At 34.2% G+C, this 12,719-nt stretch overlaps 1 protein-coding gene across 4 annotated transcripts; it reads left to right on the top strand.

Annotated features, from left to right (window-relative positions):
* The first annotated feature begins 2,770 nt into the window (after positions 1-2,770).
* Positions 2,771-12,488, top strand: LOC135137597 (fatty acid synthase-like). Of its 4 annotated transcripts, none has more exons than XM_064067288.1 (7): positions 2,771-2,798; positions 6,182-6,495; positions 6,550-7,301; positions 7,410-8,031; positions 8,082-8,980; positions 9,037-10,785; positions 10,842-12,488. In XM_064067288.1, coding segments are annotated over exons 1-7 (5,934 nt in total). In that variant the 5' UTR covers positions 2,771-2,796; the 3' UTR covers positions 12,438-12,488. The 4 variants fall into 4 exon arrangements, with proteins under 4 accessions (XP_063923358.1, XP_063923357.1, XP_063923356.1 ...); XM_064067287.1 differs by having other exon boundaries at positions 6,182-7,301; positions 10,842-12,303; positions 12,352-12,488; XM_064067286.1 differs by having other exon boundaries at positions 6,182-7,301.
* The last annotated feature ends 231 nt before the right edge of the window (positions 12,489-12,719 follow it).

The raw sequence follows: 12,719 nt of genomic DNA, 5'->3' as shown, positions 1-12,719 counted from the left end.
CGAAAAATACTTAAGCACTGTACAAAAAATGTCCAAATTCAAAATTTAATCATTCCGTGGGGGAAATATTTTATTGCAAACCCCGATTTTTATCACAGATTCGAATTCTATGGCTAAAAGTACGTAGGATTTGTCTAAAACATTTCTTTAGACTCATGACAGATGACGCTGTGATAAACGAAATACCTATTTTTTTTTTCCAATTTCTCCTACTGAGAATCTATGCACACAATTCTGCAATAAGTTTGCAATAAAACATACCACGTTTTTAGTGTAAATAATAAAAATTGGGTCGCCACATTCTTAAAGCAAAATAAATTGAATCATTTATTAAGTTTTTGACTCATCCTTGATTAGCAATTCTAAAAATATGAAGACAACAATGATCAACTATTCGCTGACGTCATTCATTAATTATTTTGAGTTGCCCTGTATAAGTAATTTCAAAATCACATTTTGCACGGCAAAATTTTGAAATGACGTCATCCATTTTTTGGGTGAAACAACAAATATATTTTGGTTAAAAATTTACCATGCTTACGATAATTAAAACGTGTGCAAAATTTCTGGTTTAATCGATAAAATAAATTCACTTGTTAATTAATTTTATTGATTAAATCAGGAACAATAAAACCGAATGCTTTTAAATCTTGCAGACGGACGAGACGTTTTGAAGTTATGGTGAGCGTGGCAAAATTTGCATTTAAAATGTTTCTGTTTATATCCCCCAATGAATTGATGACGTCATCTCAAAATTTTGCCTAAGAAATCACAAGTGTGCACTTGTGATTTATCATCGCATTATTATTTTTCAGATTTGCTTATACAGAGAGACTGAAAAAAATGGATGTATCGGTTTATTTTATAGAATAAATCAAGAACTGCAAAATCGAATGCCTTGAAATCTTGCAGACGTTTTAAATTTATTGTATACATGGATTACATGGTAAATTGTTAATTAGAATATATCTGTTTATTTCTCCCCAAAAAATTGATGAAGTCATCTCAAAAATTTGCCGAATAAATTGTACCCAAAATGTGCAGAATATGATGAGTTTTTACTTGTGATTTATCACTGCGTTCATATTTTTTAGATTTGCTTAAACAGGTGGTTCAAAAAAATTAATGAATGAGTCCAGTTATTTTATTGATTAAATCAGGAACGGCTCACTCAATTTTCCCAGAAAATGTTGGGAATACAATACTGTTATTTGTAGTTTTACACTGTACCAATCCAAGTTGATATACATATTCTTGCAAAAGTGTTGAAGACGTCATCTCAAAATTGTATAAAGAAAAAACTCAACTCGAAAATCCTGGATGTGTATCACTGTACTTCAGGAGCGAGGGATGTTCTATCGGAACAACTTTTTTTATTCTAGTATTCCACTGCACCGATCCAAGTTGACATACGTGTTCTTGCAAAAATGTTGATGATATCATCACAAAATTTTGTGAGGTAAAAACTCATTTGAAACAAACGCGTAGCACGGTTGTTTACATTTACTTTAACATTATATGTATACATATGTTTTTTTCAACTCATATGGGTTCTCATAAAAAGAATAAATTTCGCAGCATCATTCTTAAGAAATAACTGTATCAGACAATGAACCATGTAGACCTCCCGTAATTTCAAAAATCTGTTGATTGTCGATTTTCGTTAAGACCCTAAATCTATAATAAACAACTTCATTTTCCCTGAATAATTCCATAATTGTATGCTTCTGGGTTACAAGTGAAAAAAACATTTTTTTAACAACGAACAGACATCACATAATTTTCAGTCACTTATATCACCTGATCACCTTACACTACAGGATGTTAATAAATGATCTATACAAGGGATTCGTGAACACGCCCAAGAAATTTGTCGTTTCGAAAATTGCAATTTTTTGGAGGCAGAAGTTGAGTATTGCCATTTTCCACCCAACTCTTGGCCAGATCGAAAACAGGCTTCTTCTGGGGTCCACGTTTCTCAGTATCCTCTGAGAATTAAAGCCAAAAACGTTAAAATTTGATTGAAAGTTCAGCAACAAATTGATATATTATTTATTTTATTAAAAAGTTAAATGACGCGGCAATTAATAAACGAATTTCATAGCACACTAGATGGAAATTATTTATTAACACCCTGTGTACTGAGTACTTTTGCTACAACTTTTTTTTTGAATGATAATGTGACTCGTTTATTAAAATACAATGGAATATAAAAAGTGCATAGGCCACGGCGAGTTCCAGACAAGGAATAATTTGTTTTGAAGAAAAAACAATAGGTATCGTCTGTAGTTGTTTATTAAAAAGTCGAAACCAAGGGAGAGAAAATAATGACTAAATTAAATATTAACGAAAATTTAAGAACCCACCTAATGCAATTTCTTCTTGGACGATTTGTCACTCTATTAAATAAGTTCAGCTTACACTTTATTTTTGTCTAAGTTAAGTATAAATCTTGTTCTTAGTAGGTTCTTGTTACCCAGATTTTCAATTTACCCGCTGACGTACGACATGTGCGGTAATTTATGGTTAGAAACTTGTTATATAAATTTAAAACTAATATAATAATTTATATACAGCTGGTTTAAAAAAAAAACGGGAAAAATGGCAGTGCCATGGACCTCATATTCCCATTGCTTTTCATTGATCTATGAGAATTTGATTTGTTCATCTTTTCCTGTTTTTTGTGAAACCAGCTTGTAATTCAAATGCTAATTAATGCCTAGTTATAAAAGAGTGCGAAACTGGTGGAATTGGTCAATCTAAAATCTGAGTCGTGTTATATAGTTCGCATACAACATGTAAGTTGTTTAAAATATTGTCTTTGCCATTTTTATTGAAACACCACCTGTTGATTTTGCTTAAAATTTAGCAATGCGTCTTTCGGTTTATTGAGAACGGTTTTTATTTAGAAAATGGTAATTTTGACATTTTTACGTTAATAGGAACAAATATAAAAAAATAAATCTCTTTATTTACTATCAATATTAATAAATATTGTAATGACTTCATCATTATTATTAAACTTATTTGAGTTATAATCACGTGTTCTGGAAAGGCGGACTCCTAAACATCTTATTGTAAATAAGTTGGTCTTTCGTTGAGTTAAAGAAAATGGAACTAGACATTTTTTAATGGTAGTTTTATTATTTCTTTTATTGTTCCACCTAGAAAATTATCAGAACAATCTATGTGAAGAAAGGTAAAACGCTTTCCTTCAGATGTTTCTTTGAGTGATTGCCTCTTTAAGTAAGTTGAATAGATTTATATTTTAGCAGGACTGATTTTGGTAAAGCCAAATTTCATTCAAGGCAACAATCGCGTAATCAGTGGTTTTTGTATTAGAGTACGGCGACCATCAACTTTTTAAATCGCGTCTATCGAACAAATAGTCACTTTTATGTTTTCTCAACGTTTCATAGCCCCTATAATACAAAAAAGTGGTCTCCCGGTTCCGACTGTGTGTCTGCCTGTTTGTCTGTCTGTCCGATGTTTGTGTCTATTTTTATTAGACACGTAATCTCTGAAACTACAGAACCAATTATTGTCAAATTTTGTATGTACTTATATTAGGAATCTTATGTAGATTGTATTTGATGACGTCACTACAAAGAAGTCTATTTTAAAATGATTTATATGCTATACAGCTAAATACTCCTAAACTTGTGGTGTAGAAATTCGCTTTGAGATTTTTCCTAAACGACCACATGTTCAAAAAAAAAACTTGGCCGTTTCTCTTTTTCTCTCGCGCTGTGTATTATTTATGTTTCTAACGTCATAACAATATTTTTATTAATGAAATTAAGAACGAGTCACCCCATTTTTTCAAAAAGGTGAGAATATACACGTCTTTATTTAATAACAATTAGAATAATAATGTTTAGGACATTCTGTTCGACTGTGGTTTATTTAATAATGTTTGTCCTTTGTTTTGAGGCAAAAAACTCATTCAAATTAAAATTAAATTAAATTTCTATCTGGCATTCTTCCGATATATAAACAAACATTTGAAATTGAAGTTGTTATTATTCCTGACAGACCATTTTTTTCTCGTTGGTTATCAGCTTTAAATATATTTTGCATTCTCGGTACTTGTGCAATTCGCATAATTCCTTGCAATTTGCATCCCCACGGCGCAGGAAGTGCGTGGATGTTACTTATGCCGCTGGTTTTCAGTTTATAGAGGTTATCACAAAACAAACATCGCAAAATCTAATTTTATAATTTTTCAAAGAAGTAGTTCAGGCATGAGGGAAGTTCTGTCGAAATAAACTTCGACCAATTTTTTATATTCGTATTCCACAGAATATACAATATGGTACAATATACGTTTTGACGGGACGATTGGCGCCTATTTTAAAATCATGTAAGATTTCATCTTTTATATGTGATTTGATAATTCTATAGGCAGTAATAAAAGATCTCTGGAAAAGTAGAAATGCATTGGTATTTCAAGAATCAAAGAGCTTAAAATTCATGTAACAATTAAAGAAGAAATCGGGAAAACAAAACCCATGGAGGTAGAATGAGAGGAGAGAAGATGGTTTGAAAACGTGACTGATGTCGCGCTTTCGAATAGGGTTAGAAATGGCTCTTCCAGCTTTCTGAAAAACCAATTGTTTCAGTGGCGTGCTGGAAAGTGTTTGCCGAGTACTGGGGATAAAATACAAAAATAATTTATTAAGGTAGAATATAAAATCAGTGGCAGTAAAATGTACCTGAATTATTATGTTGTTAGGAATATCTTTGTTTTTATGCCATAATTACACAAGTAGTAAGATATTTGTATTCCCTATGAATGTATTTTAAACTAAACTACCGCCTCTAATCCTTTGCTGACCACCGACCGCTTCCGATGTGGTACGGGAAGCGTCACAAATGACTCTTGTGTGGAGTTGTTTTTCCAACGTTTCTTTAATATTGGTCAAATGAGGTATGCTCTCTTCTGTCATCCAACCTCAATGATACTTAAAGTTTCAATTTTGATTAATGTCAATACGTAAATTTTTCGAAATTTTTAAAAGACACTTGTTTAATTTACGGAAAAGATTTCTGAAATTTTGGCAGAAATAGTTTTGTGCTAGACCACATTAGTAATAGCATTTATTGCCCAACAGAAATTACATTCCATTTAAAGGACAATTTTACATACATGCTTATACAAAATGAAAATAAATATAAATAATTAAATTTATATGTGTGTAAATGATATACCTATTAAAACTAAATCTAAAACTGAATCACCCCTTAACTTAAAATTACAAAAATAAAACCATATCTCTTAATGATCAAAACTTTTTTACTACTATTTGACGCATTTGGGTTATAGAACTATAAAATATATCCCATTATTTAATTGATACCAGTTTATTTAAATAATGCGAAAATAAATACAATGGAGCCTTTCGACCAATGTTTGTACGAGGTGTAGGACAGTACAAGGTAGTGGCATATCTGAAATTTATTCTTGGCACATAGAAATTTAATTTGGATAGTAATTCAGAGCAATCAGTGGAGACGTTAGTTAATTTGAAGAGAAAGATTAGAAGTAACAAAATTGTTCTAGTACTTAATGTATCAAAATTAAACCTTTGCAGTAAAAGATTCTGCGGGACCAGATTCCGGTGTCTTTATGATAGAGGTGTTTTAAAAATTTACGTTGTACATTTTCCAGTGTGTTAATTTGTTTATTGTAATATGGGTACCATGCTATACAACAGTACTCTACATTTGAACGTACTAACGCACAATAAAGAGTACTAAGGGACTGCACATTACAGAAATCTTTGCAATTTCATAGTATGAAACCCAACATTTTTGCACACTTTGCACGTAAGGAGTCAATATGCTGATTAAATGTAAAAATAGAAAGTATCTGTGGACTTTATCATATAATAATTGTATCATAGCCCTTTTCATCTCAGCACACATAACTACTCGCCTTTTTTCTTTGTTTTATTTTAAAACAAAAAAAATTGTTAGTGCTTTTAACTTGAATATTTTGACAAAATAATCTGGTGTGACATTTCATATTGGGTACAACACAATAGTGAAATTAGACCAGTCCGAATGTGACTATTGCCAAATTTACAATCAACAAGTGTTGTTTCAACAGAAATGACAAAGACTTTATTAATATCTTCTTAATTGTCAGAAATTTCACTTTCGACGTAAACTTTTTAAGGAATTCAGGCAAGGATTCTATTGCGATTTCTGGTATTTCTGGCCGCTATCCTAGTTGCGGCAATATGGAAGAACTACAAAAAGCTCTGTTCGCTGGACAAGACTTAGTGACAGATAATCACAATCGCTGGTCCTTTGAATCTTTAGGAACATCGCCTCGTTTGGGCTTGGTCAAAGATTTTGAACACTTTGACGCCGATTTCTTTGGAATGAATCCAAGAGAAGCAAATATTAATGATCCACGACTACGAAAACTTTTAGAAGTAACGTTCGAAGCCTTAATGGACGCTGGTTTAAATCCACGAGAACTACGAGGTTCAAATACAGGGGTGTTCTTAGGCATAAGTCAAAATCTATACTCGGATCTAGGTTTCAAAGGAGGAATTGTGCAAAGATCTGCAGCAATTGTAGCAAACATGGTATCGTACATGTTTGACTTTAGGGGACCGAGTTACGCTTTGGATACAGCTTGTTCCAGCGGTTTGTATGCCCTCAATCAAGCTGTAGATAACATTTTGTCTGGAAGATGTTCAATGGCCATCGTGTGTGTCGCACAGAGTCAGTACGACCCAGCCGAAAGCGTAGAGATGTTAAGATTTGGAGTGTTGCATTTAGAAGGAGTGTGTAGATTCTTTGATTTAAATAGAAAAGGCTACGTGAAATCGGAAGCTGTTGTAGCTGTAGTTTTGCAAAAATGCGAAGAGTGTAAAAGAATTTATGCCATGATTTCTGGTTGTGGTACCAATGTTAATGGTTTCACAAAGGAAGGACTTAACCACCCTTCTCAAGCAGCAATTAAAGCTATGTTTGAGGCTGTCTTCAACAGGTTTAACATTGATCCATTAGCTGTGAATTATGTAGAAGCTCATGGTACTGGAACTGCAGTAGGTGATTTAGAAGAAGCGGAAATTATTGATGAATATCTGTGCCAAAATCGGAGCCGCAATTTTCCATTGCTCATTGGTTCTGTAAAGAGTAACCTAGGCCACAGCGAAACTGCTTCGAGTTTAGTATCTATATCGAAGGTTATAATTGCTATTCGTGAAGGGATCATTCCTGGGAATTTACATTATAAGAATCCAGATCCTAAAATTAAAGGGATACATGAAGGACGCCTAAAGGTGGGTTTTTAAGATAGGCAAGCTATGCGCGTTTGTTTTTGTCACACAACAAAATTAAGATTATTTAAGATAAAATTTCACGTAGAATGACAATTTCTCGATATCTAGGTAATGGACCATCATAAACCCATACCTCAAGGTCTGATAATGGTAAACGCCTTCGGATTTGGAGGTGCAAATGGAACTGTCGTGTTGAAACCATACCCCGAAAAAAGAAAACTTGTCAATAGTTTGTGCTACCGTCTAGTGAACGTTTCAGGAAGAACTGAGGAAGGAGTTAAACTGATGTTAGAAAAAACAATTGAAAATAAAGCGAATGCAGAATTTTTGGCTTTAATAGATAATATATACAGCAGAACCATTGATGCCGACATTTATCGAGGTTACGCTATTCTGTCAGATGAAAGTCATCATCATGTACAGCAATGTTTATCAAAGACACGCCCTATTTGGTACGTATATTCTGGAATTGGTTCTCAGTGGCTTTATATGGGTAGAGATTTAATGAAAATTGAGGTGTTCCGATACACAATGCAAAAATGTTCTGGTGCGGTCCGACAGTATGGAGTTGATTTAGAAAATATTATTGACAATGGAGATGAAAAAACGTTTAAGAACCTTATTAACACGTTCACTGCTATTACCGCAGTATCCGTATGCTTAACTGATGTACTTACAGCGTTAAATATTAAACCTGATGGCATTATAGGTCATTCTTTGGGTGAAGTTGGTAAGTTTTCCATAAAAATATCCCTGTTGCCGTTAAAATCTTAAATTTAGCTTGTGCTTACGCCGACGGTTTGATAACAGCTGAACAAGCAACGCTGATTGCATATGCTCGGGGTTATGCTATGGTAAATTCAAATCTAGAGCCTGGTTTAATGGCAGCAGTTGGACTTTCCTCTGAAGAGTGTTCAAAACTTCTGCCCAACAATGTTTATATTGCTTGTGATAATTCAGATGAATCAGTTACTATAGCTGGGGCCGTCCAACCGGTTAAGGGTTTCTTAGAGATTCTTACTGCAACAGGAGTTTTTAATAAAGTTGTAGAGACAGCTGGAGGTGCTTTCCACTGTCCTCATATGGCTTCAGCAGGCCCAAAAATGTACAGTTTTGTTAAAAGTGTGTTACCTGGAACGAAAGAAAGAACAAAACGTTGGTTACCATCGGCACTGCCAGAAAGTGAATGGAAGAGTGAATTGGGCAGATATAATTCTGCAGAGTATCAGCATCACAACTATATCAACAGAGTTTATTTCAGACAGCTGCTGAAGCATATTCCTAAGGATGCCATTTTAGTTGAGGTGGCCCCTAAAGGACTACTTCAAGCTATACTGAAAAGAGGACTAGATAAAAGCGTAACATTGTTACCACTAGCTAAGCCTGGAGTTAATAATCTGGACTTTTTCTATTCAAGTATAGGCGAACTGTATATCAATGGTGGACAACCAAATTTACGAAAGTATTACAATTTCGTAAATTTTCCTGTTAGTATCGATACTCCCATGATTTCTAATTTGATCAGATGGGACCACGGGAATAGGTGGGATGTACCTAAATACAATGATGAAAGTTCATTTGGCTATGTATTTGAAATTGATATGACAGATAAAAAAAAGAAGTTTTTAAAAGGGCACGTAATTGATGGAAACGTGATTTTCCCCGCAACAGGTTATATAGTGAGTTACCTACATTATTGCATAAACTATGTCAAGTTGAAAATTTGCTGTTACAGATATTAGTGTGGGAAGCTTTTGCTAAAATGATGGGAAAACACCACTTAAAGCTACCCGTCGTTTTCGAAAACGTAAAAATCATGAGACCCATTCTTTTATCAAAAAGAAGTAATGTAGTTTTGAACGTCAACGTTTTCAAGTCGAGTGGATATTTTGAAATTTGTGAAGTCAAAGAAGCGGTTCTTTTATCGGCAGGGAGAATACATTTCGTAGAAAGAATTGAGGACGAATTTTTAGATTATTCACACCTAACCCCAAATAACAACTCTGGGGCAAAAATAAGCAAAGACGACTTTTACCAGCATATGCATTTAAGGGGATATAGTTACGACGGTTTATTCCTCGGTGTTCAAAGTGCCGATCTTGATTCAAACTGCGCTACATTACGATGGTACGATAACTGGACATCCTTTATGGACGTTATGGTACATTATGTGTTGGGCGTAGAAACAAGTGGGCTGTGTCTACCTATAAAGTTCGATAAAATTATAGTCGATCCCAGAACACATTTAAAGATTGTCGATATGGATGTCGACTTAACTTTAATTTTCAACAAATATGTGAAGGCAGTGAAATGTGGCGGTGTTGAAATGAGGGGGATACAAGGAGTTACTGTTAAGAAACACGAGGCTACTATTTCTCCAATTTTAGGGAAATATATTTTTGTATCAGAGATCGACACTCAAAAAAATCTTGATCCATTCTTCCATAGTCTTAACATAGCACACCAAATCGTTGTCGAAAATTGTACGGAAAAATTAGAGATGAAATTTGCCGAACTTGGAGTCGATGCTGCTATACAGCTGCTGATGCAAATTATGGAACGAGTTAGTTTTAAAAGAACAAGTTTCCATAAACTGGATTCACTTGGCGACGGAAATGAAGACTATTTTGATTTACTTATAGCTCATGCTTTATCAAACGAAGAATTAAAAACAGCTCACAAATTGACCGAAAAAGCGAAATTTGTTCTTGTGAAGGTTGAAAACACCAACATACCTGATGTTGAAATTGTTTACAAACATATCCACGAAAACGAAAATTTTGTGCTTTTTAGAGCACCCAAAAATATTTGTGAGCAACACGCAATTATTTCAGCAAATAATCTAAATTTCTTTTGGTTGAAAGAGTTACAACAAGCTATCGAACAATATACATCACCACACTCTCGAATTTATTTAATCAACGAGGATTTCGATTCTGGCATTGTAGGCCTCTTTCAATCAGTTCGGCATGAAAAAGCATGTCCAAATCTGAGAATATTTTTGATGAGAGGTTTTATTAAAAACATGCCATTTTCAGTCAAATCGGAATTTTATCAAAATCAGTTAAGGAAAGATTTAACGGTTAATGTTTATCAAGACGAATCTTGGGGAAATTATCGCTTTCTTCCTCTTGAACAATTTCAGCTAAAATTATTAACGGATGTTTGTCTTGTTAAAGACAATGTGAACTTAAAATGGGTGGAAAAGACTCCCTATTCTACTGACAAAAATATCTTTGTGCACTGTACCAGCATTAATCAGCGAGATTTATTAACGGTCGCAGGTAAAATTGGATCTTATGCAAACTGTGACTTCCTTGGAATTGAGTATTCCGGAACAGATGGAAGTGGGGAAAATATTATGGGATTAGTTACAAGCGGTGCTGCATCTACTACAATAATACCTCATCCTCAGCTGACTTGGAAATTTGATTCAAAATTCTCCTTCGAAGAAGCCGCAACTATTCCTTTAGCATACACCCTCGTGAGTATTAATAACACATAAAAAAATGTTAGGTATCTGTAAATAACTTTCTATAGAGCTATTATGGGTTATTTGTCAAAGGTAATCTACAACCTACTGATAGGATTCTTATTCACAACTTTACAAATAGTGTGAGTTTGGCCACATTAGTCTTAACCTCCTTTAAGAATTATGTCACATATGTTGTTATTGATTGTTGTGACAGCCAATATTTGAAAAATAAATTCTCGACGGTTCTTAAAGACAATTTAATCGTACATTCAAAAGACGCACCATTTTTTGAAATTGTAATGAAAAAAACTGGTGGAAGAGGCGTGGACGCTATTATTAATTGCAATTCGGTTGAGTTAATCAAGTTGTCGAAGAAATGCCTCTCAAAGAAAGGACGCTTCATTGAATTTGAGAAAAGTACCATTGAGGTTTTCTGGGATGCAGTTAAAGATGAGAATTGCAGTTTGCACAACGTAAAGTTTATCGATTTACTTACAGAAACGGAAGATGTACTGACATCGATAGCTAATAGCGTTAATAAGTATGTCTCGGAAGGTACTGTAATTCCTCTCGAATATTCCGTTTTCAATAAATATGACGTTAGTCTTGCTTTCAAATACTGTGAAGATAGTGGTAACAAAGAGAAATCCATTATCAGAATAAGAGAAAACGAAGGTTTCTTCTATAAACCAGACAACAGGGTTCTTGCATTTCCCCGAACCTATATGGACCCAAGGAAATGCTATATAATAATAGGTGGTTTAGGAGGTTTTGGTTTGGAACTGGCAAATTGGATGATCGAAAGGGGCGCTACAAAAATTATTTTGAATTCTCGTCGAGGAGTAGTTACAGGTTACCAAGCGTTATGCTTGCAAAGGTGGAACCAACAAGGCGTCAGTGTTCTGTCTGATACTTCGGACACTACGAGCATGAAAGGAGCAGAATATTTATTAAGATTCGCATGCAACCTCGCTCCTGTTGGAGGTATTTTCAATAGTGGACTACGTCTTATTGACAAACTAATGATGGAGCAAAATCAGGAAACCTTTTCTACAGTGGTCGGGCCAAAATTTTGGAGCGCACAAAATATGGATATTTTGTCCCGCAAATATTGTAAACAACTGGAGCATTTCGTCTTGTTCTCGTCAATTATTTCAAGCCTTGGAAATGCTTCTCAAACTAGTTATAGCTTTGCTAACAATGCAATGGAACGCCTCTGTGAAAGAAGAAAAGCTGAAGGATTACCTGCTCTGGCTGTGCAATGGGGTCCTATTGGCGATGTTGGTTTTGTCGCTAGGCTTAAAACAAAAGCAAAGGTGTTAGAAGCTCTTCCTCAAAGCATTACTTCTTGTTTGGAAATTTTGGATCAGTTTATGCAACAAAACGAGCCAGTTGTTTGGGCGTTGGTGTATGGTGATGAGCGTGATGAAATGAACGGGAAGAAAAGCGTTACCGAGTCGGTAGCTAATTTGTTTGGTATTAGAGATGTAGATTCCATTGACGAAGCGAAGACTTTATTAGACCTAGGTATGGATTCACTTTTGGCATTTGAAATAAAACATTTGTTATTTGAAGAATACAATCTCGAAATGGACGTTAGTGAAATAAGAAATATAACATGGGCTAAGATCAAAAATATGCCATCTGCACTTCTTAAGTGAACAACAAACTTTTTGCGTTCGTCACTTCTTGACTGGCATAGCAGTAATGAAACTTGATAGTAAAAATGTTATTCTAATATTAAGTAATCCTTTAGAGTTTAATAAATTTTAAATGTATTTCAAAATATTGTTTTGTTGAGAATACTTCACGTTGATGCCCAGCCTTCGGTACATAACTTTTTGCCTCTTTGTGACTTTTGGAATTTTACTTGGCAGTTTGAAGCTTTTTGTAAGTCCTATTCCAATAACGTATAAACATGTTTTCTAAATGTGAGTTTTTAA

Source organism: Zophobas morio, unplaced genomic scaffold (assembly GCF_036711695.1).
Source record: "Zophobas morio isolate AGI-343-1 ecotype UQ-CSIRO unplaced genomic scaffold, CSIRO_AGI_Zmor_V1 ptg000029l, whole genome shotgun sequence".
NCBI classification, from domain to species: domain Eukaryota; kingdom Metazoa; phylum Arthropoda; class Insecta; order Coleoptera; family Tenebrionidae; genus Zophobas; species Zophobas morio.
The sequence above is the reverse complement of the archived record's forward strand: the minus strand, read 5'-3'. Positions and strand labels throughout refer to the sequence as shown.

Excerpts from the sequence above, each read along its gene's own strand:
- LOC135137597 (XM_064067286.1), top strand. Across the intron at positions 8,032-8,081 it reads TCATTCTTTGGGTGAAGTTG|CTTGTGCTTACGCCGACGGT; the intron begins GTAAGTTTTCCA and ends TCTTAAATTTAG. Across the intron at positions 8,981-9,036 it reads TCCCCGCAACAGGTTATATA|ATATTAGTGTGGGAAGCTTT; the intron begins GTGAGTTACCTA and ends TTGCTGTTACAG.